This window comes from Pseudophryne corroboree, chromosome 5 (genome assembly GCF_028390025.1).
Source record: "Pseudophryne corroboree isolate aPseCor3 chromosome 5, aPseCor3.hap2, whole genome shotgun sequence".
Lineage (NCBI taxonomy): Eukaryota > Metazoa > Chordata > Amphibia > Anura > Myobatrachidae > Pseudophryne > Pseudophryne corroboree.
In genome coordinates this window covers 462,250,994-462,273,113 of record NC_086448.1, presented here as the reverse complement: position 1 = coordinate 462,273,113, position 22,120 = coordinate 462,250,994, and the positions used below count along the sequence as shown (strand labels likewise).

At 44.1% G+C, this 22,120-nt stretch overlaps 1 protein-coding gene across 1 annotated transcript in view; it reads right to left on the bottom strand.

Annotated features, from left to right (window-relative positions):
- Positions 1-22,120, bottom strand: part of MYO10 (myosin X) — a 457,089-nt gene that overhangs the window by 184,917 nt on the left and 250,052 nt on the right. Inside the window, exons 9-15 of the mRNA XM_063922946.1 lie at positions 21,887-21,990; positions 15,304-15,433; positions 9,261-9,379; positions 5,936-6,082; positions 3,469-3,569; positions 2,023-2,089; positions 1,154-1,246 (exon numbers count right to left, since the gene is read on the bottom strand). Of these exons, the coding sequence (XP_063779016.1) occupies positions 1,154-1,246; positions 2,023-2,089; positions 3,469-3,569; positions 5,936-6,082; positions 9,261-9,379; positions 15,304-15,433; positions 21,887-21,990 (761 nt within the window). The remainder of the gene's footprint in view (positions 1-1,153; positions 1,247-2,022; positions 2,090-3,468; positions 3,570-5,935; positions 6,083-9,260; positions 9,380-15,303; positions 15,434-21,886; positions 21,991-22,120) is intronic.

Sequence of the window (22,120 nt, the reverse complement as noted above, 5' to 3'; positions counted from 1 at the left end):
AAACTTTGTTTAATACACAAAGTTATTACAAATATTGTATTAAATGACCTTCAGGCTGTGTGTATAAGGTGTATATGAAACATAAATGAATTGTGTGAATGTACACACACTTTGTTTAATGCACAAAGTTATAAAAAATATTGTCTAAAATGACCTACAGACTGTGTGTATAAGGTGTATATGTAACATAAATGCATTCTGTGCTTAGATTTAGGTCCCATCGCCATGATATCTCATTATGGTATACAATTATTCCAAAATACGGAAAAATCCGATATCCAAAATACTTCTGGTCCCAAGCATTTTGGATAAGGGATACTCAACCTGTAACAGTTTATATGATATTGATGTTCCTTTTACTTTGCTATCAGCAGTATTAATCACACTGCCGGCAGCCAACAGTTGGCTACCAACAGGAAATACTCCCTTTCAAAATGTAGTGCATTATTTTTATTCCGTTTCAGAATCATCTGTAAAATGGCGGTAGTTTACCACTAAGGTACGTGATTATGAAAAAAGTTTACATTTTTTAATGAATATTGTTACTTGGGACGTTAATTAATGAAAAAATAATATTTAGGGTTTTAGTTTTTTCATTTTAAAAGGATTACAAAGTGTTGGCTGCGTTTTTGTAGAATCCAAGGAGACAATTGTTTATAACTCTGGCATGTAATGTGATTAGTAAAACTTGACAGTGTTTTCCTTTTAAAAGCAACATGTATTACTGAAGTAGCCTCATTCATGAGGCAATTGTGCAGACAACGAAACGTGTTGGATAATTGGCTTTGAAGGACACTTGTGAAGGACGCTGCACCCATCTGGAGCTCACACTTCGATAGGGTGAGTTTGGACTGCTGTATTCCATTCTGATCCCACAAGACGTCATGTTACATGTGACTGATTCATTGATTTGTATGTAATGGTTTTTAATCTATGTGTATTATTAAAACATTTGAAATGACTACACTATAAATGGCCTTTGGCTTTCTTTTGGAGAAAGCTCAAAACAATCATGTATGTCCTCATCAGAGAAGATTGATTAAAGACATACATTACTGATTAGTGCTCTCTCTGATTTATTTGCTAGATTGGCATGAAAAATTTGTAAACAGTGAAAGTTCTAGTTACAACATAAAGACAAAATATAATTTACCGCATGCTGGTTATGTAACTTCTCCAATAAGGTGCTGTCAGTAGCGCGCGGAAAGTAGCTTTCCTCGTTGATCAGCGCTAACAAGCCAAGTTTCTGATCAAAAATGAAATCACAAAATTAATGCAAATGTGTCAACCATGTTGCAATGTTTGTTTACAACAACATTTTAAAATGAATATTTCATATACATTCCCAAAACAATCTGCTTACTGCTAGTATTTAGCAAAAGCAAGAGCCTGCCGACTGCTTCTGGAAAGCGTCACAATACATTTACCTATAAGGTAAAGGAATTCTAATATAGATTTTACACCTTTTTCTATAATTGGCTTAACCTTACTGGTATTACCAGAAATTATTTTATAATGGTACTCAACGGTAGACAATACAGGCACCTTTTTTAATATCATTTTTAATTCTTATGACTAGTACTGTAAACATGAACAAATAAGTTATATTATTTCACAATTTAATTAAACAGGCATCTGAAGAGTTGTTACAAGCATGGAAGCCACTATAAAACTTGTAAATACTGGTAGCTCTAGATGAGTACCAGTGCTTTTTTCTTAGAAACAAAGTACTGGATATTACTGTAATTCAATTATTTATGTGAGGGATACCGTAGTTTATCACCTGTATGAGATGTGGACTTTGTGCTATAGGACATAACTGAGGAGACTGACAGGATTTCTGCTGATTATACACTCAGGGGTATAGTTACCACCACTGCAACCTTGTGGTTAATTCAGTCCCCCCCCCCTCACCCCCACGACTTTTAAGTTAGCCAAGGTTAAACCTTTATATATCCGAACTGATAATACATATGCTGTGTGTATTATATGTTTTACTATGGCAAATTTATAGAGCCTTACCTTTTCTATCAAGTCCAGACATTCTCCATTATCTTTCCAATCAATGTTTGCCCACACAAGTCCTTCCCTAAGAAAATCATAGGTTAACATTGTGTAAAGTATAACAACAAAGTAAGGATTACTGACAAAACAAAACTTTTACAAATGCACAGTTACTTGTCTGACACAACTGAAAGTACCAGTTTAGCAAAGCGAGTTATGTTTCTCATCATACTGTAATGTCTGTGATCTGTACAGTGAGTGTGCGATAAAATCAATGGCTTTCTGAACATTCTGTACAGTTGTAATGTTCCTATTATGACAACAACATATGATTACTCCTGCATGGCTGCCCTCCAATACACCCAAGTCACCCAAGTCCATCTACTCTACTCCCAGTTTCTCTTTATGATCAGATACAGTAAATTGTTCTGTAGGGACTAACACTTCCACTAACCTTGAGAGTGTCTTTCTGGCTTAGAAGCTTACTACTGACTTACAGTGTTTATAGCTATTTATGTAAAGTTGTGCTTTACCAACATGTCTACATAAACATTTGCTGTCGCTTTATGAATCTGCATAAAAGAAGACAGAAGAAAAGTGTAGCATTTTCAGTGAATGGGTAAAAAGGGATCAGTATGATTTACCTACAATCAAAATCCAGACGGTCAAAATACCGGCAACAACTGACCGATGGTCAAAATACCGACAAGGGCAAAATACTGACATGATCAAAATACCAACATTTAAAATGTTGACAGGTCACAGGTGTAGGTCGGCATAGGTCGACATGGACACCGGATAAGTGTACCACGTCCCCTCACATGGCTCGCTTCACTCCCCATGCTTTGGGCACGGTGCCCTGCTGAGCTCGGCACACTATTATATTCCTCCTCCAAGTCCACTGGGATGGTAAAGTATGAACAAGTCGGTTTCAATGAAAAAATCATGAAAAACTCATGTCGATTTTTTGACCTGTCAACATGTTAGATGTCAGTATTTTGACTGTGTCGACATTTTAAATGTCGGTATTTTGACCATGTCTGTATTTTGACCTTGTCGGTACTTTGACAATTGTTCAATGGTTGTCGGTATTTTGATTGTAGGTAAACTGATTGCATCCCGGCAAAAATTTTGTTCACATACATTATGTAGGGGGATTTGTACCAAAAATTAATAACAGACAGTTGTATCCGAGTAACTTTGTTCTGAGCATCTATACTTCATCTACATCAACCATTTCTCTCCATTCATTTCTCTGTCTTTGTGTAAAGTCAGGCAGTGAGGAGGCAGTGTGTACCCAGTTACTACCCTGTACGGGTATACATTATACACTCTACATCTGACTAAGGCTAGTTAGAGGTAAATATGGACCGATGGATACAGAAAGATGAACATATATACAGTATATTAAAAAAAAAGTATTTTGTATAAAAGTTGTCTTTTACACACACGTCTTAGTCTCACCTGCTGTATTCTAGCTGCTCCAAGGAAAAAATGTGCTTATTGAAATACTGCTGCAGCTTTTCATTTGCATAGTTTATACTGAACTGTTCAAAGCGATTAACCTATAATAGCAAAGAAATACATACATAAAAACAATCTTTCTTTTAGTTGTTAGCAATATCTTTTTTTCCTACATTCGTTTATAATACATGCACAGTACACACAGTAGCGGATCTTGCCACGGGCAAGCAGGACTTTTGCCTGGGGCGCCACCTTCCGGAGGGCGCCGCACCATGGAAAGATCCGCTACTGCTGTGCCCTCCCGCTGCCCGCTGTGTCCCCCGCTGTGAAGGGAACTAGACGCTACGCGTCTAGTTTCCCTTCGTGGAGAGGACCTTTGCTGTGCGGTGCGCGATGACATCATCGCGCACCGCACAGCATTGTGGGACTGACAGACGCTAGGGGTCATAATTGACCTCTAGTGTCTGTCTATGCCAGATCCGAAGACAGGCGCGGCGCTGGCGGAGGTCTGCAGCGGTTGGGAGTGGGGATAGTAAGTATACATTTTTTATTTTATTTTTATTTTTCAGCGGCACTACTCTACTGTACAGGGGGCGTAACTGACCACGCCCCCTGTATGAAGCCACGCCCCTATTTCCCGTCCGGGGCGCCAAAAGGGCAAGAACCGGCCCTGAGTACACAGCTTCTTAAAGTTAGATATCTTCCTCTAGTCTGCAATAGTGCTGCCAGGGCTTTTTCTGACAAATTTGATTCCTGAGGCACAGAGGGTGTGTAAAAAATGTTAAATATATAGGGCCAAATGTAATACAGTGAGAGTTTCAGAAAGTGAGAGATTTGGTACAGGTTTTCAGTTGTTTTTAAAGTGGCAATCATTTACACTGCAAAACCAGGTTGAACTTGCAGTGTAAATGATTGGCACTTTAAAAAAAACAACTACAAAACCTTACCAAATCTCTCACTTTTTGAAACTCTCACTCTATTACATTAGGCCCATTATATATATATATATATATATATATGGAGTCATCTCACTGCCTTCTACAATAAATTTGCCAGCAGTAATCCACTGAGATGCTTCTCTGAGAAGATGGAGCGGGTAGTGACCTAATTACCACCTGCTTGGTAGCGAGCCATAGGATTTTACCTCTTTGCCACCCACTTGTTACTAGTTGCTCATGACAACAACACCCCTGAGTAATCAATATGTGGCCTTTATTTTAAGCCTGTTCTCTGGAATGTCCGGGAGACTCCTACATTTCAGGAAGTCTCTCCCCCCCCAATTTTCTGGAACAGCAAAACACCTTACCATTTTACTCATTTCACTGGTAGCAGGTATTGATTACATGATTCAAAGGGAATCGCAACATCATGGACCGCCTGCTGCAGAATGTCACAAATCATGGTGCTATATAGAAGGGGGGGAGCTATGATATTGCAAATTGCACCACCATAACTCCTGTAAGTGCCCACTGGATCTCCGATCCAGTATCCCCTGAAGGAGAGCTCAGAAATGCATGACATTAAGGTTGCCCTAAGGTCAGTATAAACAGCCCTACTCATCTGATTGGATTAGACCCATGGGGCGGTATTCAATTCTTTTCACCCCCTTCCACACCCATTCTGTTTCTCCCTTCAGGGGCGTGGTATCATCATTTCAGCTCATACCCCGGGGTAGCGAGGCACCCAACTCTTTACACAGCTAAACCTGATTACTATGTTCGCTAAGTGCGCGATAACTAAAATGGTGCATGGCCTACATCTCAAAACATACTCAGAAAGACAGAAAAAACTCAATATGTATAGTTTGGAGCAGAGAAGGGAAAGGGGGGACATAATAGAAATTTTCAAATATATTAAGGGTTTTAACAAAGTCCAGGTGGGAAACATTCTTCAAATGAAGAGAATAGGACACGAGGACATGCACTGAGACTGGAGCGGCGGAGGTTCAGGGGAAATTTGAGGAAAAATTACTTCACAGAAAGGGTAGTGGACAAGTGGAATAGCCTCTCATCAGAGGTGGTAGAGGCTAAGACAGTAGAGCAATTTAAACATCCATGGGATAGACATAAGGATATCCTTACAAAGAAAATAGGGATCAAATAAGATTTGAGATAAAAATATGGTAAAAAAAAAGAGGAGCAGACTAGATGGGCCAAGTGGTTCTTATCTGCCGTCCAATTCTATGTTTCTATGTTTCTAACGGGGATCATTTTAGGAAGGAGATTGGGCGTGGTATATCACTTGAATACCGCCAATGGACTGCAAACTGCCATCCCTGTAAAAAGTAATATTGCAACAAATGACAGTGGAGAGCAAAAAGAAGTAGGAACCAGTGACATCACTAAGGCACTTGCTCAGCAAAAGAGTCATGCAGCTTATTAACAGCCATATAGTGCATCAATGCTAAGTCGCTCATGTTCCGTATGAAGTATTATACGTATAGAAGTGACGTGCAAGTGTACATTACCTCAAAGTTTTCGAATCCAAAAATATCCAAAATGCCAATAGATTTGAAATCATCTTTTCCTTTTATCCGGCTATTAATCTTCTTGATTACCCATGTAAAGCATTGTGAGTAGAGAGCCATGGCTACCGAATCTCTACTATCTATAGCCTGTGGTATTAAGACAAAAGTGTATAAATACATGATACATTTATCTACCCCAAAAGGATGATACAGTAGTGTTATAGTACCATATGTATCTATTTGCACCTTTCTTAACATGCTTACCAGGAAATACACACATATTTCTACAATGCAAATAAAATATTTCTATAAAAACAAGAAAAAAAACTTTTGTTTTTAATATTTCTATCTACTTTCTATTGGAAAGGCCTCCCTTACCTTGTATTTAAAAACCAGTTAGTAAGTGATGGAGAACAGAATTGTAGAGCAGGATTGGACATAAATGAATGAGATGAGGAGGTTATGACATTATGCAGAAAGGGAAGGTGACTCATGGACATACCAAAGACACAAGTAGTAACAAAGGAAAACACAACAAAACAAAACAGGGTAGGGTCAGGAGTGGGTGGCTATACAACAAAGGGCCCAAACCAAGCTGGAGTCAAAATCATAAACAGAACATGACCATAACAAATGATATTAGATAAGAGGCAGGAAAAACACAGGTATATGGAAAGGATAGGGAATCCACCACCTAAACGACCACCAAGTTTCTAATCTCAGTGTGCTCATTGACCTATGACAGCCACTTTCCCTTATCGGTATGGTCCTGAGACACCAGGGTCCTATTGGGGCTTGGAGGACATGATAAATGTTGTAACTACAACTGGACAGGATGAGGTAAGAGAGACAAGGGACGCTAGCAACAATAACAGAACAAGGCAAAGACTAAACTATGGGACAGGGAATACAGGATGCCAAAGACACACACTAATAGGTATATTCAATTGAAGTCGAAAACTGCCGTCTGTCGAAAAGACGGCAGTTTTCGACTTTTTAAGGTCGAATCCTGATTCGACCTATTCAATATTTCCCTAAATTTTTCCACAAGTCAATGAATTCGACTTGTCGAAAAGTACGTGGATCAGCGGAATATCTGCCGATCCACGTGCTTGTGTCGAAAACGGGGCCAAAACCGACAGGTTTTGGCCCCCTTTTCGACCATCTCAGTCCGACATCAAAATGATGTCGGACTGAGATGCGGACCCAAAGGAGGCGAGGGGGGGGGGGGAGCCGCAGGGAGACGGGGGGACAGCCGGCGGGCATACAGGGAGATCAGCGCTACAGTAGCGCCCGACCTCACGGCAGCTTCCACCCGGCTCCAGCACGCTGCTGGAGCCGGGTGGAAGCTGCCGTGAGGTCGGGCGGCAGAGTGACATACAGCTGAAGCGCTACTGTAGCGCTGATCTTCTCTGTCCCCCCGCGGCTCGTCCCCCTTCTCCTCCTCTGCGTCCCATCTAAATTCGACTTGAAAAAGTCGAATTAAGATGGGACTGAATAGGGGTTGTCGGATCCATTCCGACAAATACATGTCGGAATGGATCCGACTTTAATTGAATATACCCCTAAGGGTGTGTACACACTGTGAGATCCTTGTTATGCCCGATTTTCACTTGCAATTTCCCTTGAACTCCCCGGAGCCCAGCACCACCGATTTTGACTAACTTTTCTTGAGATATGGACTATGTGTGCTTATGTGAGATTTTAGCTTATGTGAGATGTCATTGACATGTGAGATGAACTAGCTAGTACACCGATCTAGCAAGGATTGACTTGCCTGCACAGTCTATCTTTTCTTGCGATGCCGACCTGGCGGGACCGCGCATCGGGATCAAATCGAGATCACAAGGTGACTTTCACCTTGCGATCTGCACTAACTTTTCTTGCAATTTTGACTATATAGTCAAAATCGAAAGACAATATCTCAACGTGTGTACACACCCTAACACAGAGATAGGAGGCACAAGGCCACATACAAGACTAACATGAAAAGAAGGACTAAGACAATGACTAATACAAGACTAAGGCTAGGACAAACACCATGTGTAAGATCAGGACCCAAGCTCAATTTCAACAGGGCACTGACTGTGTGGAGATTGTATGTTCTCCCATTTCTGTGTGAGTTACCTCCCGGTGATCCAGTTTTCTCCCACAGTCCAAAATTGTACTGGTAGGCTAATTTACCGTGACTAAAACTGACCCTAGTTTGTGTGGTAAAGAATTTAAGATTGTAAGCTCTACTGGAGTGGAGACTGCCTTTAATAAGTGAACATCCTCTGTAAAGTGCCGAGTAATATGTTAAGCTGCAACATGTTCAGAACAAAATTCATAAAGTAAGAATTGAGAGTGGGATGTACTAAGCACTAAACATGGTCAAACCTCCTAAAAATTCTGTTCTTAGGAGGTTTGCCGCAATCTAGATGGCATTGCTATAGATGCCTTTGTGATTCTTCTAGCGGAAATCCCCAGATTGGGATCCTAAAGATCACTCTCTGTCCACCCTGCAGCTTACACATGTGCAGGTCGGCAGTCACGCATGTATAGTAGTGCAACTTGGTCATGAACCCGGAAGGCCTCACATTGCGAGGGACAGCGCTTATCGGAAGAGCTGTACCAAGTGTAATTATTCATGCATACAATGTTAACACACGCCACTATGTATGCAATAAGGGGCGGGATGGATCCATAGAATATATACAGATGCGTCCATTCCTCATCTAGTCTCTATACTTCCTGAGTTGCGCATCACATGGCGCATGAGAGCCGACACCTCCCATGCGACACAGCCAGTGCTTAGTGTCTTTTTTTTTGCCCAAAATTCGTCTTATTCGCATCAGTATACAACTAAGACGCACAAGCAGACTATGCTGAGTCAAATGATATGTGCATGACTTTACTGTTTGTGCAACTGCAGCTGTTCCTGCATACTAAATACTAGGTTACAGTGTTTTCAACTGACACTGTAATGTCGCATATCATTTTAATCAGCATAGTCCGCTTGTGTGTTTTATCCACTTACCGGTTTCCTAAAACACGCTCGGCATAAGTAAACATGCTCACGACTAGGCACGACTAGAAGGGCTGTGTAACGTGACTGCAGCAACGATGAGGAAGGACACATCTGTACATCCTGTGCTGGCTCAGAGACAGGAAACACCTACAGTGTACCAAAAGGTCTTATATATTCTTGGAGGTCACTGTTATACAAGGTAAGAAAGTCAAGGTGGCCTGATACACATATACAGAAAGAATTTAAGTGTATGTGTTTCTATTAAAATGTGTACAGTTTAATTTCTCTTCAACAATTCTCCACTAGACCACTTACCTGCTCTATACTGAGTGGGGTAGAGATCTCTTCTCCCCTTAGGATCATAGATCTGTGAGTCAGTGCTTCTGTCAGTTGCTCTGAGTCCAGCCCCAGCAACTCGGCAGTCCTCCCTAGTGCTGATACCAAAGTAATACATCTGTGTAATCCATGTAACATTCATGTAACATACATTTCTAGTCTGTTTATACGCTAAGCTTATTTATAAATTGTTAAGTAAATGTAAAAATAAGATTTTACTCACCGGTAAATCTATTTCTCGTAGTCCGTAGTGGATGCTGGGGACTCCGTAAGGACCATGGGGAATAGACGGGCTCCGCAGGAGACTGGGCACTCTAAGAAAGATTTAGTACTACTGGTGTGCACTGGCTCCTCCCTCTATGCCCCTCCTCCAGACCTCAGTTAAGGAAACTGTGCCCGGAAGAGCTGACATTACAAGGAAAGGATTTTGGAATCCAGGGTAAGACTCATACCAGCCACACCAATCACACCGTATAACTTGTGATAACATATCCAGTTAACAGTATGAACAACAACAAAGCATCAACCACAGATGCAAACATAACATAACCCTTTATTAAGCAATAACTATATACACGTATTGCAGAAAGTCCGCACTTGGGACAGGCGCCCAGCATCCACTACGGACTACGAGAAATAGATTTACCGGTGAGTAAAATCTTATTTTCTCTAACGTCCTAGTGGATGCTGGGGACTCCGTAAGGACCATGGGGATTATACCAAAGCTCCCAAACGGGCGGGAGAGTGCGGATGACTCTGCAGCACCGAATGGGCAAACACAAGGTCCTCCTCAGCCAGGGTATCAAACTTGTAGAATTTTGCAAATGTGTTTGAACCCGACCAAGTAGCTGCTCGGCAAAGCTGTAATGCCGAAACCCCTCGGGCAGCCACCCAAGAAGAGCCCACTTTCCTTGTGGAATGGGCTTTTATCGATTTTGGATGCGGCAATCCCGCCGCAGAATGAGCCTGCTGAATCGTGTTACAGATCCAGCGAGCAATAGTTTGCTTTGAAGCAGGAGCACCCAGCTTGTTGGATGCATACAGGATAAACAGCGAGTCAGTTTTCCTGACTCCAGCCGTTCTGGCCACATAAATCTTCAAAGCCCTGACTACATCAAGCAACTTGGAATCCTCCAAGTCACGACTAGCCGTAGGCACCACAATAAGTTGGTTCAAATGAAAAGATGACACCACCTTCGGCAGAAATTGTGGACGAGTCCGTAATTCTGCCCTGTCCACATGGAAAACCAGATAGGGGCTTTTACATGACAAAGCCGCCAATTCTGACACACGCCTAGCCGAAGCTAAGGCCAATAGCATGACCACCTTCCACGTGAGATACTTTAGCTCCACGGTCTTAAGTGGCTCAAACCAGTGGGATTTCAGGAAACCCAACACCACGTTGAGATCCCAAGGTGCCACTGGTGGCACAAAAGGAGGCTGAATATGCAGCACTCCCTTAACAAACGTCTGAACCTCAGGAAGAGTAGCCAGTTCTTTTTTAAAGAAAATGGATAGGGCTGAAATCTGGACCTTTATGGACCCCAACTTCAAGCCCATAGTCACTCCAGACTGTAGGAAGTGCAGGAACCGGCCCAGCTGGAATTCATCTGTAGGGGCCTTCCTGGCCTCACACCAAGCAACATATTTTCGCCATATACGGTGATAGTGTTTTGCTGTCACGTCCTTCCTAGCCTTTATTAGCGTAGGAATAACTTCATCCGGAATGCCTTTTTCTGCTAGGATCCGGCGTTCAACCGCCATGCCGTCAAACGCAGCCGCGGTAAGTCTTGGAACAGACAGGGCCCCTGTTGCAACAGGTCCTGTCTGAGAGGCAGAGGCCATGGGTCCTCTGTGAGCATTTCTTGCAGTTCCGGGTACCAAGTCCTTCTTGGCCAATCCGGAACAATGAGTATTGTTCTCACTCCTCTTTTTCTTATGATTCTCAGCACCTTGGGTAAGAGAGGAAGAGGAGGAAATACATAGACCGACTGGAACACCCACGGTGTCACTAGTGCGTCCACAGCTATTGCCTGAGGGTCCCTTGACCTGGCGCAATACCTTTTTAGCTTTTTGTTGAGGCGGGATGTCATCATGTCCACCTGTGGCAGTTCCCATCGATTTGTAATCTGCGTGAAGACTTCTTGATGAAGTCCCCACTCTCCCGGGTGGAGGTCGTGCCTGCTGAGGAAGTCTGCTTCCCAGTTGTCCACTCCCGGAATGAACACTGCTCGCACGTGATTCTCCGCCCAACGAAGAATCCTGGTGGCTTCCGCCATCGCCACCCTGCTTCTTGTGCCGCCCTGGCGGTTTACATGAGCCACTGCGGTGATGTTGTCTGACTGAATCAGCACCGGTTGGTTGCGAAGCAGAGGCTCCGCTTGACTCAGGGCGTTGTATATAACCCTTAGTTCCAGGATATTTATGTGCAGACAAGCCTCCTGGCTTGACCACAACCCTTGGAAGTTTCTTCCCTGAGTGCCTGCCCCCCATCCTCGGAGGCTCGCATCCGTGGTCACCAGGACCCAGTCCTGTATGCCGAACCTGCGGCCCTCGAGCAGGTGAGCACTCTGCAGCCACCACAGAAGAGACACCCTGGCCCTGGGGGATAGGGTGATCAGCCGATGCATCTGAAGATGCGATCCGGACCACTTGTCCAACAGATCCCACTGAAAGATCCTCGCATGGAACCTGCCGAAGGGAATGGCTTCGTATGATGCCACCATCTTTCCAAGGACTCGCGTGCAGTGATGCACCAACACCTGTTTCGGTTTTAAGAGGTCTCTGACTAGAGTCACGAGCTCCTGAGCCTTCTCAGCCGGGAGAAACACCTTCTTCTGGTCTGTGTCCAGAATCATGCCCAGAAAGGGCAGGCGCGTCGTAGGAATCAGCTGCGACTTTGGGATATTCAGAATCCAGCCGTGCTGTTGCAACACTTCCTGAGAGTGGGCTACGCTGATCAGCAACTGCTCTCTGGACCTCGCCTTTATGAGGAGATCGTCCAAGTATGGGATAATTGTGACTCCTTGCTTTCGAAGGAGCACCATCATTTCCGCCATTACCTTGGTAAATATTCTCGGTGCCGTGGACAGCCCAAACGGCAACGTCTGGAATTGGTAATGACAGTCCTGTACCACAAATCTGAGGTACTCCTGATGAGGTGGATAAATGGGGACATGCAAGTAAGCATCCTTGATGTCCAGAGACACCATAAAATCCCCCTCTTCCAGGCTTGCAATGACCGCTCCGAGCGATTCCATTTTGAACTTGAATCTTTTCAGATAAATGTTCAGGGACTTTAAATTCAATATGGGTCTGACCGAACCGTCCGGTTTCGGTACCACAAACATTGTGGAATAGTATCCCCTTCCCTGTTGAAGGAGGGGAACCTTTACCACCACCTGCTGGAGATATAACTTGTGAATTGCCGCTAACACTACCTCCCTTTCCATGGGGGAAGCTGGCAGGGCCGATTTGAGGTAACGGTGAGGGGGCATCACTTCGAATTCCAGCTTGTATCCCTGAGGCACAATCTGTATAGCCCAGGGATCCACCTGTGAGCGAACCCACTGGTGGCTGAAATTTCAGAGACGCGCCCCCACCGCTCCTGGCTCCACCTGTGGAGCCCCAGCGTCATGTGGTGGATTTAGCGGAAGTCGGGGAGGACTTCTGTTCCTGGGAACTAGCTGTATGGTGCAGCTTCTTTCCTCTACCCCTGCCTCTGGCAAGAAAGGATGCACCTCTGACTTTCTTGCTTTTTTGTGATCGAAAGGACTGCTTTTGGTAATACGGTGCTTTCTTAGGCTGTGAGGGAATATATGGCAAAAAATTTGACTTCCCAGCCGTAGCTGTGGAAACCAGGTCCGAGAGACCGTCCCCAAACAATTCCTCACCCTTGTAAGGTAAAACCTCCATGTGCTTTTTGGAGTCGGCATCACCTGTCCATTGCCGAGTCCACAGGACCCTTCTGGCAGAAATTGACACTGCATTTATTCTAGAGCCCAGTAGGCAAATGTCCCTCTGGGCATCCCTCATATATAGGACAGCGTCTTTTATATGCCCCAGCGTCTTTTATATGCCCCAGGGTCAGTAAAATAGTATTCCTTGTCCAAGGTATCCAGTTCCTCGGACAGATTATCTGTCCATGCTGCTACAGCACTACACATCCAGGCCGACGCAATTGCCGGCCTCAGTAGAGTACCTGAATGTGTATAAACAGACTTCAGGATACTTTCCAGCTTCCTATCCGCAGGATCCTTTAGGGAGGCCGTATGCTGTGACGGCAGGGCCACCTTCTTAGATAAGCGTGTCAGAGCTTTGTCTACCCTAGGGGAGGATTCCCAGCGCATCCTGTCCGTTGGCGGGAAAGGGTACGCCATAAGTAACCTTTTGGAAATCAGCACTTTCCTATCAGGGGAATCCCACGCTTTTTCACATAACTCATTTAACTCATGTGAAGGGGGAAAAGTCACCTCTTGCTTTTTCTCCCCAAACATATAAACCCTCTTGTCAGGGACAGGGTTTACCTCTGATATGTGCAATACATCCTTCATTGCTATAATCATGTAGCGGATGGCTTTAGCCATTTTAGGCTGCAATTTTGCATCATCGCCATCGACACTGGAGTCAGAATCCGTGTCGATATCTGTGTCAACAATTTGGGATAGTGGGCGCTTCTGAGACCCTGACGGCCTCTGCGCTGTAGGATCAGGCATGGGCTGAGACCCCGACTGTCCCAAGGCATCAGCTTTATCCAACCTTTTATGCAAGGAGTTTACATTATCATTTAACACCTTCCACATATCCATCCAATCAGGTGTCGGCGCCGTCGGCGGAGACACATCATTCATCTGCACCTGCTCTGCCTCCACATAGCCCTCCTCGTCAAACATGTCGACACAAGCGTACCGACACACCACACACACAGGGGATGCTCTATATGAGGACAGGACCCCCACAAGGCCTTTTGGAGAGACAGAGAGAGAGTATGCCAGCACACACCCCAGCGCTATATAACCCAGGAATTACACAGTAACTTAGTGTTTACCCAGTAGCTGCTGTATATATGATTAATGCGCTAAATTTATGTGCCCCCCCTCTCTTTTTACCCTCTTTCTACCGTGAGTCTGCAGGGGAAAGCCTGGGGAGCTTCCTCTCAGCGGAGCTGTGGAGAGAAAATGGCGCTGGTGAGTGCTGAGGAAGAAGCCCCGCCCCCTCAGCGGCGGGCTTCTGTCCCGCGTTTTGTGTGTAAAAATAATGGCGGGGGCTCATGCATATTACAGTGCCCAGCTGTATATATGCTGCTTTTTGCCAGGAGGTACTCAATTGCTGCCCAGGGCGCCCCCCCCCCCCCTGCGCCCTGCACCCTACAGTGACCGGAGTGTGTGGGCTAGTGTGGGAGCAATGGCGCACAGCTGCAGTGCTGTGCGCTACCTCATATGAAGACAGGAGTCTTCTGCCGCTGATTTTGACGTCTTCTTGCTTCAACCCGCCGGCTTCTGTCTTCTGGCTCTGCGAGGGGGACGGCGGCGTGGCTCCGGGAACGGACGACCAAGGTTAAGTTCCTGTGTTCGATCCCTCTGGAGCTAATGGTGTCCAGTAGCCTAAGAAGCGCAACCTAGCCGCAGTTAGTAGGTTTGCTTCTCTCCCCTCAGTCCCACGTAGCAGAGAGTCTGTTGCCAGCAGAAGCTCTCTGAAAATAAAAAACCTAACTAAAATACTTTCTTAATAGCAAGCTCAGGAGAGCTCACTAAAATGCACCCAGCTCCTTCCGGGCACAGATTCTAACTGAGGTCTGGAGGAGGGCCATAGAGGGAGGAGCCAGTGCACACCAGTAGTACTAAATCTTTCTTAGAGTGCCCAGTCTCCTGCGGAGCCCGTCTATTCCCCATGGTCCTTACGGAGTCCCTAGCATCCACTAGGACGTTAGAGAAATGTCTATTATTATTTTATGTCAGCTGTTATTACTTCTTTATGATAGTATTTCAGAATTATAATCTTGAATTGTAGTGCTGATTCTCACCTGTCTTTGAAGAAATTTGTGCCCCACCAGCAGTTATAAAATTTATGTTTCCCAGCTGCAAAATTCCAGCGAGCAATCTAAGAATTTCACGTAGATCCTCAGAAGTAAACTGCATGACTTCCATGGCAGTCTGCAGGAAGATTATAACATTGGCATCACACACTGTGCATACAGAAATCAAAACTTTTTTTTATTACTTTTCAGCTTTAAATAATGATTTTTTTTCTAATTTGTGTGAAAAATTGTATTTCACACTCTAATGGGCATTGATCTAAGTAAGCAATGTAGGGATTTATTCTGGATATAAAAAATGGATACACTAGGATAATCTGGTCTGGAAAATACAAACCTGTCAAGTTTGGTCAACATTATTTGTTCGTAATGCAAAAATATTCTTCTTCATGTGACAGGTAATGCAAAGTTCAATAATCAAAGGTCAGTACTAAAAATCCAATATTTGATACCAAAAAAAAAATAATAATTGTAAATTCAGGGGAGAATTTACTAAGGTGAGAGTTTTTTTTAGAATTGACGATGTTCCTCAAAGCAACCAATAAGATTCTACTTAACATTTATCTAGCTGCTTCTAGAACATAATAGAATCTGATTACTTGCTATGGGCAACATCACCAGTTCTAATAAAAACTCCCACCTTAGTAAATTTACCCCTGTCTGTTTGTACAGTATACTTCGGTGTCATGTGACAATTTACAACACTGGACAATCACACCTTACTTAGAGGTTCTGCAGTTTATGAAATGAAGACCAAGCTCTCTAAAACTGCACATTGGCCCTCATTCCTAGTTGTTCGCTCGCTAGCTGCTTTTAGCAGCATTGCACACGCTAAGCCGCCGCCCCCTGGGAGTGTATCTTAGCATAGCAGAATTGCGAACGAAAGATTTGCATAATTGCGAATAGAAATTTCTTTGCAGTTTCTGAGTAGCTCGGGACTTACTCTGCCACTGCGATCAGTTCAGCCAGTTTCGTTCCTGGTTTGACGTCACAAACACACCCAGCGTTCGCCCAGACACTCCCCCGTTTCTCCAGCCACTCCCGCATTTTTCCCAGAAGCGGCAGCGTTTTTCCGCACACACCCATAAAACGGCCAGTTTCCGCCCAGAAACACCCACTTCCTGTCAATCACACTCCAATCACCAGAACGATGAAAAATCCTCGTTATGCCGTGAGTAAAATACCTAACTTTTGAGTAAAATAACTACCCGCATGCGCTCTGCGAACCTTGCGCATGCGCAGTAAGCGACTAATCGCAATATAGCGAAACTCGGCAACGAGCGAACAACTCGGAATGAGGGCCATTGTGTATTTACTATTACCACACTTCTGCTGGATTTCATCAGCTGACCACATCAGACATCAAAAGTGTGGACTCCCTACTTACTTCTGTTTTTATACTAAATCTGCTTTTCCTCCAGATTTATTCCTCAAATATTTTACATTCCAATACAATGAGTGAAATATGCACAGAACACACTGAACTGCTACGCTAAGCAATATCTCTCTAAACAAGATAGGGAACTATTGAGAAACAATCTGTAATACATGCAAATAAAAATACAGGGGCCAAAGAGCTAATTATGCTGGAAGTGTAACTGAAAATACAGGCCTAAACATACCATTTTTATGCTATTAAGAAACATGGAGCCATTAAATGAAACCACTCTTTCAGTTGTTTTGCTGTCTAAAGGGAAATGGAGTGTTGATACCTGCGCTCACCTATTGGGGTGTTTGTGGTGTATGGATGAAGTATGCAATGCACAACTGGTATATTGTAGTATGTTGTCCTTTATAGAGACACAATGCTCAGACTACATTTTGTCTCAATAAAGGACAAAATACTACAATATACCAGTTGTGCACTGCATAGTTCATCCATATACCACAAACACCCCAACAGGTGAGCGCAGGTAGCAACACTCCATTTTCACTTTAAACTCCAGAGCCTGGACAACCCTTTGCCCCCAGCAGTTCCAGATTCAGAGGGAAAAGAAGCATTGCTGCGCTTATAAACCCACCCCCTCATGCTGTCTAAAGGGTTAGGAGCAATTTCAGACAATTATAAAATATGCAATACATGAGGATTGTAAGCTTGCAAGCAGGGCCTTCCTACCTCTATGTCTGAGAAGTATTTGCCCAGTTTTGTTCTATTACTGTTTTTCCAGTTGTAAAGCGCAATGGAATATACTGTGCTATATAAGAAACTGTTAATAAGTAATATGTACGTAAATTTACTGATTTTATTTTAGTTAAAATTTAGCGCACTATTTGCACACTTTTCTATACTTTAATAAAGGAGTAGGAAACACATGAATGCATAAAACTTTTATCACCATGAAGCCAGGGGAATAACAGCAGCAGGATGTGACTAACAGACTCCAGGGTAGAATCTAAACTGATAACATGATGTTCCTATACAAACTTGGGACAATTTTAAGATACTGTAGTGTACATTCACCATCAGATCCAATCCCAACAGTACTACACACTTGTTTCTTGAAAATTACCATGGTGGTGTTTCCATGTTCCATGTTGGAAGGTCAACAAGAACACCATGGCATACTGTACATACATAAATACGCCAACGTTGGGTCTCCTCTGCACACATTAAATAAGGAACACCGGAACAACCATGTCACATACATTTTGCTATTTTGCTCAGTTCTAAAAAGACAACCACTATTTAGGGGTATATTCAATTAAAGTCGGATCCATTCCGACATGCATTTATCGGAATGGATCTGACAAACCCTATTCAAATGAGCGGCCAAATCCGACTGTCGGATTTGTCCGCTCACGGAGTTCCGTCCTGCTGCTGCTAGCGGCTGCCGGGTGTAGCTGTCAGCGGTGGCAGGCGGGAGCTATCACGGGAGACCTGTCAGGCAGCTGGGGGAACGGGACCCGTCAGCGGCGGCCAGGGAGAGGTATCTGCAGTGGCCGGGGGTACCTGTCAGGTGGCCGCGGGGACCCGTCAGCGGCAGCTGGAGGTGTTATCAGCGGCGCCCGGGGGGACTTGTCAGGCGGCCGGGGGGACCCGTTAGAAGCGGCAGGGTGTATCTATCAGCAGCGGCCGGGGGGACCTGTCAGGCAACAGGGGGAGCTGTTAGCGGTGGCGGGGGACACGTCAGCGGGGGACCTGTCAGCGGCGGTGGGGGACCTGTCAGTGGCGGTCGGGGTGCGCTGCTTGGAGAGCAGAGCCTGGCCAGGGGGCGCCCATCCGAGGTAGTGCCCTGCAGCCTGCCACCCTGCTCCCCCGTCTCATGTCCTCAATCCGACTTTTTTTAAAGTTGGATTGAGATGCTTGAAAAGGGGGCCAAAACAGAAGCACGTGGATCGGCAGCTATTCCGCCGATACACGTGCTTTTCGACTTGTCGAATTCCTCGACTTGTCGAATAATTCGGGGTTAGATTGAATAGGTCGGAACCTCTTCCGACCTAAAAAAGTCGAAAAACTGCTTCAATTGAATATACCCCTTAGTGTTGTTATGCAGATGTGTCCTCATACATCTTACGCCACGCAGAAGGAGATGCCTAGCATGAGTGAGCTCACAGGTCCCGTGCAACTCTGTTAGCATTGGGTGTCTTTTCTTGCCGAAAATGCATCTTATTCGCATTTTGTATACAGTTATAGCTGCGGTCGCACACAGAAAATAGGCATGCAGCATATCATTTTAATCAACAAAGCCTGTGTGTGCATCATATTAGAACCTTTTTGCAAATAAGACGTATTTCATGGAAAAAGAGGCACATAAAGACACTCTGTACTACTGAGTCACCCCACGGCATGGTGTGGCTAGAAGGGCTGTTTAATGTGCAGGGGGGCTAGATGCATGTGGTCACATCTGTAAAATATACTAACTTGCAATTGCTTTAGGATTTACTTTCCCTTATATTTTACTGAAGGACCACCAGGAGTGACTTCTGGCAGAAATTACAGATTTTCCAATAACACTGTTTATTGATATGGATATATTTTTAAGATTTGTTTTTGTATTGATATGTACACCACAAATTTACCCAGCATTAGCAAACTTTTTAGTCTATTCTATTTGCCTGCAATCAGTGCACGAGGGGCCTGATTCACAGGTGGACACAGTGTCGATGTGACATGCGAAAGGCCAATGTTTTGAGTCTATGTCGCACAGCGCATGCACCCCGACAGTCTGCACACAGGGACGCAGCACAATATCAGACCGACGGTCTGAGAATTCATAGGAGGTGGCAAAGCTGGCACCAGCATGTCGCTGATAACAGCTGTGTTCAAAGATGCAGAGTCCATGACATAGGGGGCCATACTCAGGATGGCACCAAACTGTGAGCGATTGACAATCTGATGCCATTCGGGGGTGGAGAGAGGGCAGCAATGGCCTCCGATCTTAAAATGGAGGCGTGAAAAAATAGAAAAACATTATATTACATAAAAATAATACACAGGAGGAAGAGTTTAACAACAAACCTAAAGGGCCCTACACACTGGCAGATAACACTGCACGGTATGAATGCTCTCGATCATAAATGAACGAGAACTCGCTCATATTGCGCAGTGTGCAGGCACCAACGATGAACGATGCGCGGCCCCGCGCTCGTTCATCGTTGGTGCCCCGTCGCTTATGCATGCAGGCCAATATGGACAATCTCGTTCATATTAGCATGCATTGCTATGGCGCCAGGTGACGGGAGGAGTGAAGAAACTTCACTCCCACCCGCCGCCGGGTCGCCCGTCGGCCGTATCCGCCATCAGGGAGCTCGGTTGCGGATCGCTGAGTCTGTAGGGGGCATTAAAATTAAAACCTACTTAAAGAAGCTACCCCTGATTGCTTATAACTTTGCACTGCTCTTTCCCTACCCTTTTACCTTCCTTTTTTTGCTTTCTGCATTGCCCATTTGAACAAAATAAAGATACCAGATCTCAATAAACATACTAAAGTTAATGAAGCTACAGGAATTCATATCTTTAATTTAAAAGTATAAAATTTACCTGGGTACCCTAAGAAATAAAAAATGATTCTCATCTAACCAACACAAAGGGGGTCATTCCGAGTTGTTCGCTCGCAAGCTGCTTTTAGCAGCTTTGCACACGCTAAGCTGCCGCCTACTGGGAGTGAATCTTAGCTTATCAAAATTGCGAACGAAAGATTAGCAGAATTGCGAATAGACACTTCTTAGCAGTTTCTGAGTAGCTCCAGACTTACTCGGCATCTGCGATCAGTTCAGTCAGTTTCGTTCCTGGTTTGACGTCACAAACACACCCAGCGTTCGCCCAGGCACTCCTCCGTTTCTCCAGCCACTCCCGCGTTTTTCCCAGAAACGGTAGCGTTTTTCGCACACACCCATAAAACGGCCAGTTTCCGCCCAGAAACACCCACTTCCTGTCAATCACATTCCGATCACCAGAACGAAGAAAAAACCTCGTAATGCCGTGAGTAAAATACCTAACTGCATAGCAAATTTACTAGGCGCAGTCGCACTGCGGACATTGCGCATGCGCATTAGCGACTAATCGCTCCGTTGCGAGAAAAAAAAAACGAGCGAACAACTCGGAATGACCCCCAAAGTAAGATGTATTTACTACAGGTATGTTACCAATTGTTTATTTGGATGGATGAATGATTACATACAATATTGCATGTGCTACAGTTTATTTTAACTGCACATCTAATCCTACATGAGACCACACATGGTTAGTGCCAATGTATTGTGGGAAGCTGAGGAACATGCAATAACTTATGTAAACTTTCCAAATAAACAATGGTGGCTTACTTTTTATTAGTAATAATCAACCACTGAGCCACTAAAATGCTTACTTAACCAATTATTGGCCATGGGTACTTTGTAACTTTGTGACCAGACACACACATGGGAGGGGATTCAATTCTAGCCGAAGGTTGTGAATTGCTGTTGCATGGAATTTAAATGCCGGCAACGGCACTGCATCTCGCTCATCAGAATCCAGAATATGCACATAAGTAGCCACTACCCTATGGGGAAGCAAACAGTTTTGTGGAAGATTGGACTGCCTTGCGGCTGATGCAGCACTAATACAGCGCGGCGGATGACTTCACCTGTCATTGAATTCCCCCCTAACATCTTGCTTTGTCTTGGTTAAACCAGTTTTACCTCTGTATTTCTAAGGGTATAGAGGTGAATGATATACTTTTGTAATGACACATATGGATTCTTTGGGCAGTAATGAGATTTATTTTCCCTTTTTGTTCCCAAAACACCCTGATGCTACTCGGTTAAGACTCTATCCTTAGACACAGGGATTATACAGTTAGGCTAATTAATGAGCAACACTAGGGGTAGACGAGAAGTGCTTTGTATCTAATTTAAATAATGTATTCCCACAAAATGAAACAAACCAATGCCTTATATTTATTATGTAAAGAATATCCCAATGACTCCAATTGAGTGATGCAGATTGCTGCAACTCCACAGTCACCTCCATCTTTTGCCATAAATCCATAGACTTTGCGGGAGAACAGTAAATAAAGAACATGCGTTGCATGATGCTCTTTAGCGGTCTGTGAATTATCCTTACAGATTCAAGTCATATCTGTTGTCTTACTTTTACTTCTTGAAATGTCTCCTTGTCACTTATAGTTTCATCTGTGATACATCCAGACTGATTCAAGTAGTGGTATTTCTCAGGATGCAATAAATAAAAGGCATCTGTGAAATAGGAACAGATAAAACTGTAATTAGCAGGTGGACTCTTATGGTCAATGCACTATTAAACTTTCAAAGGTATACGAATCATACAGACAGCACCAGAGATACATTTTAAATACATATTAATGAG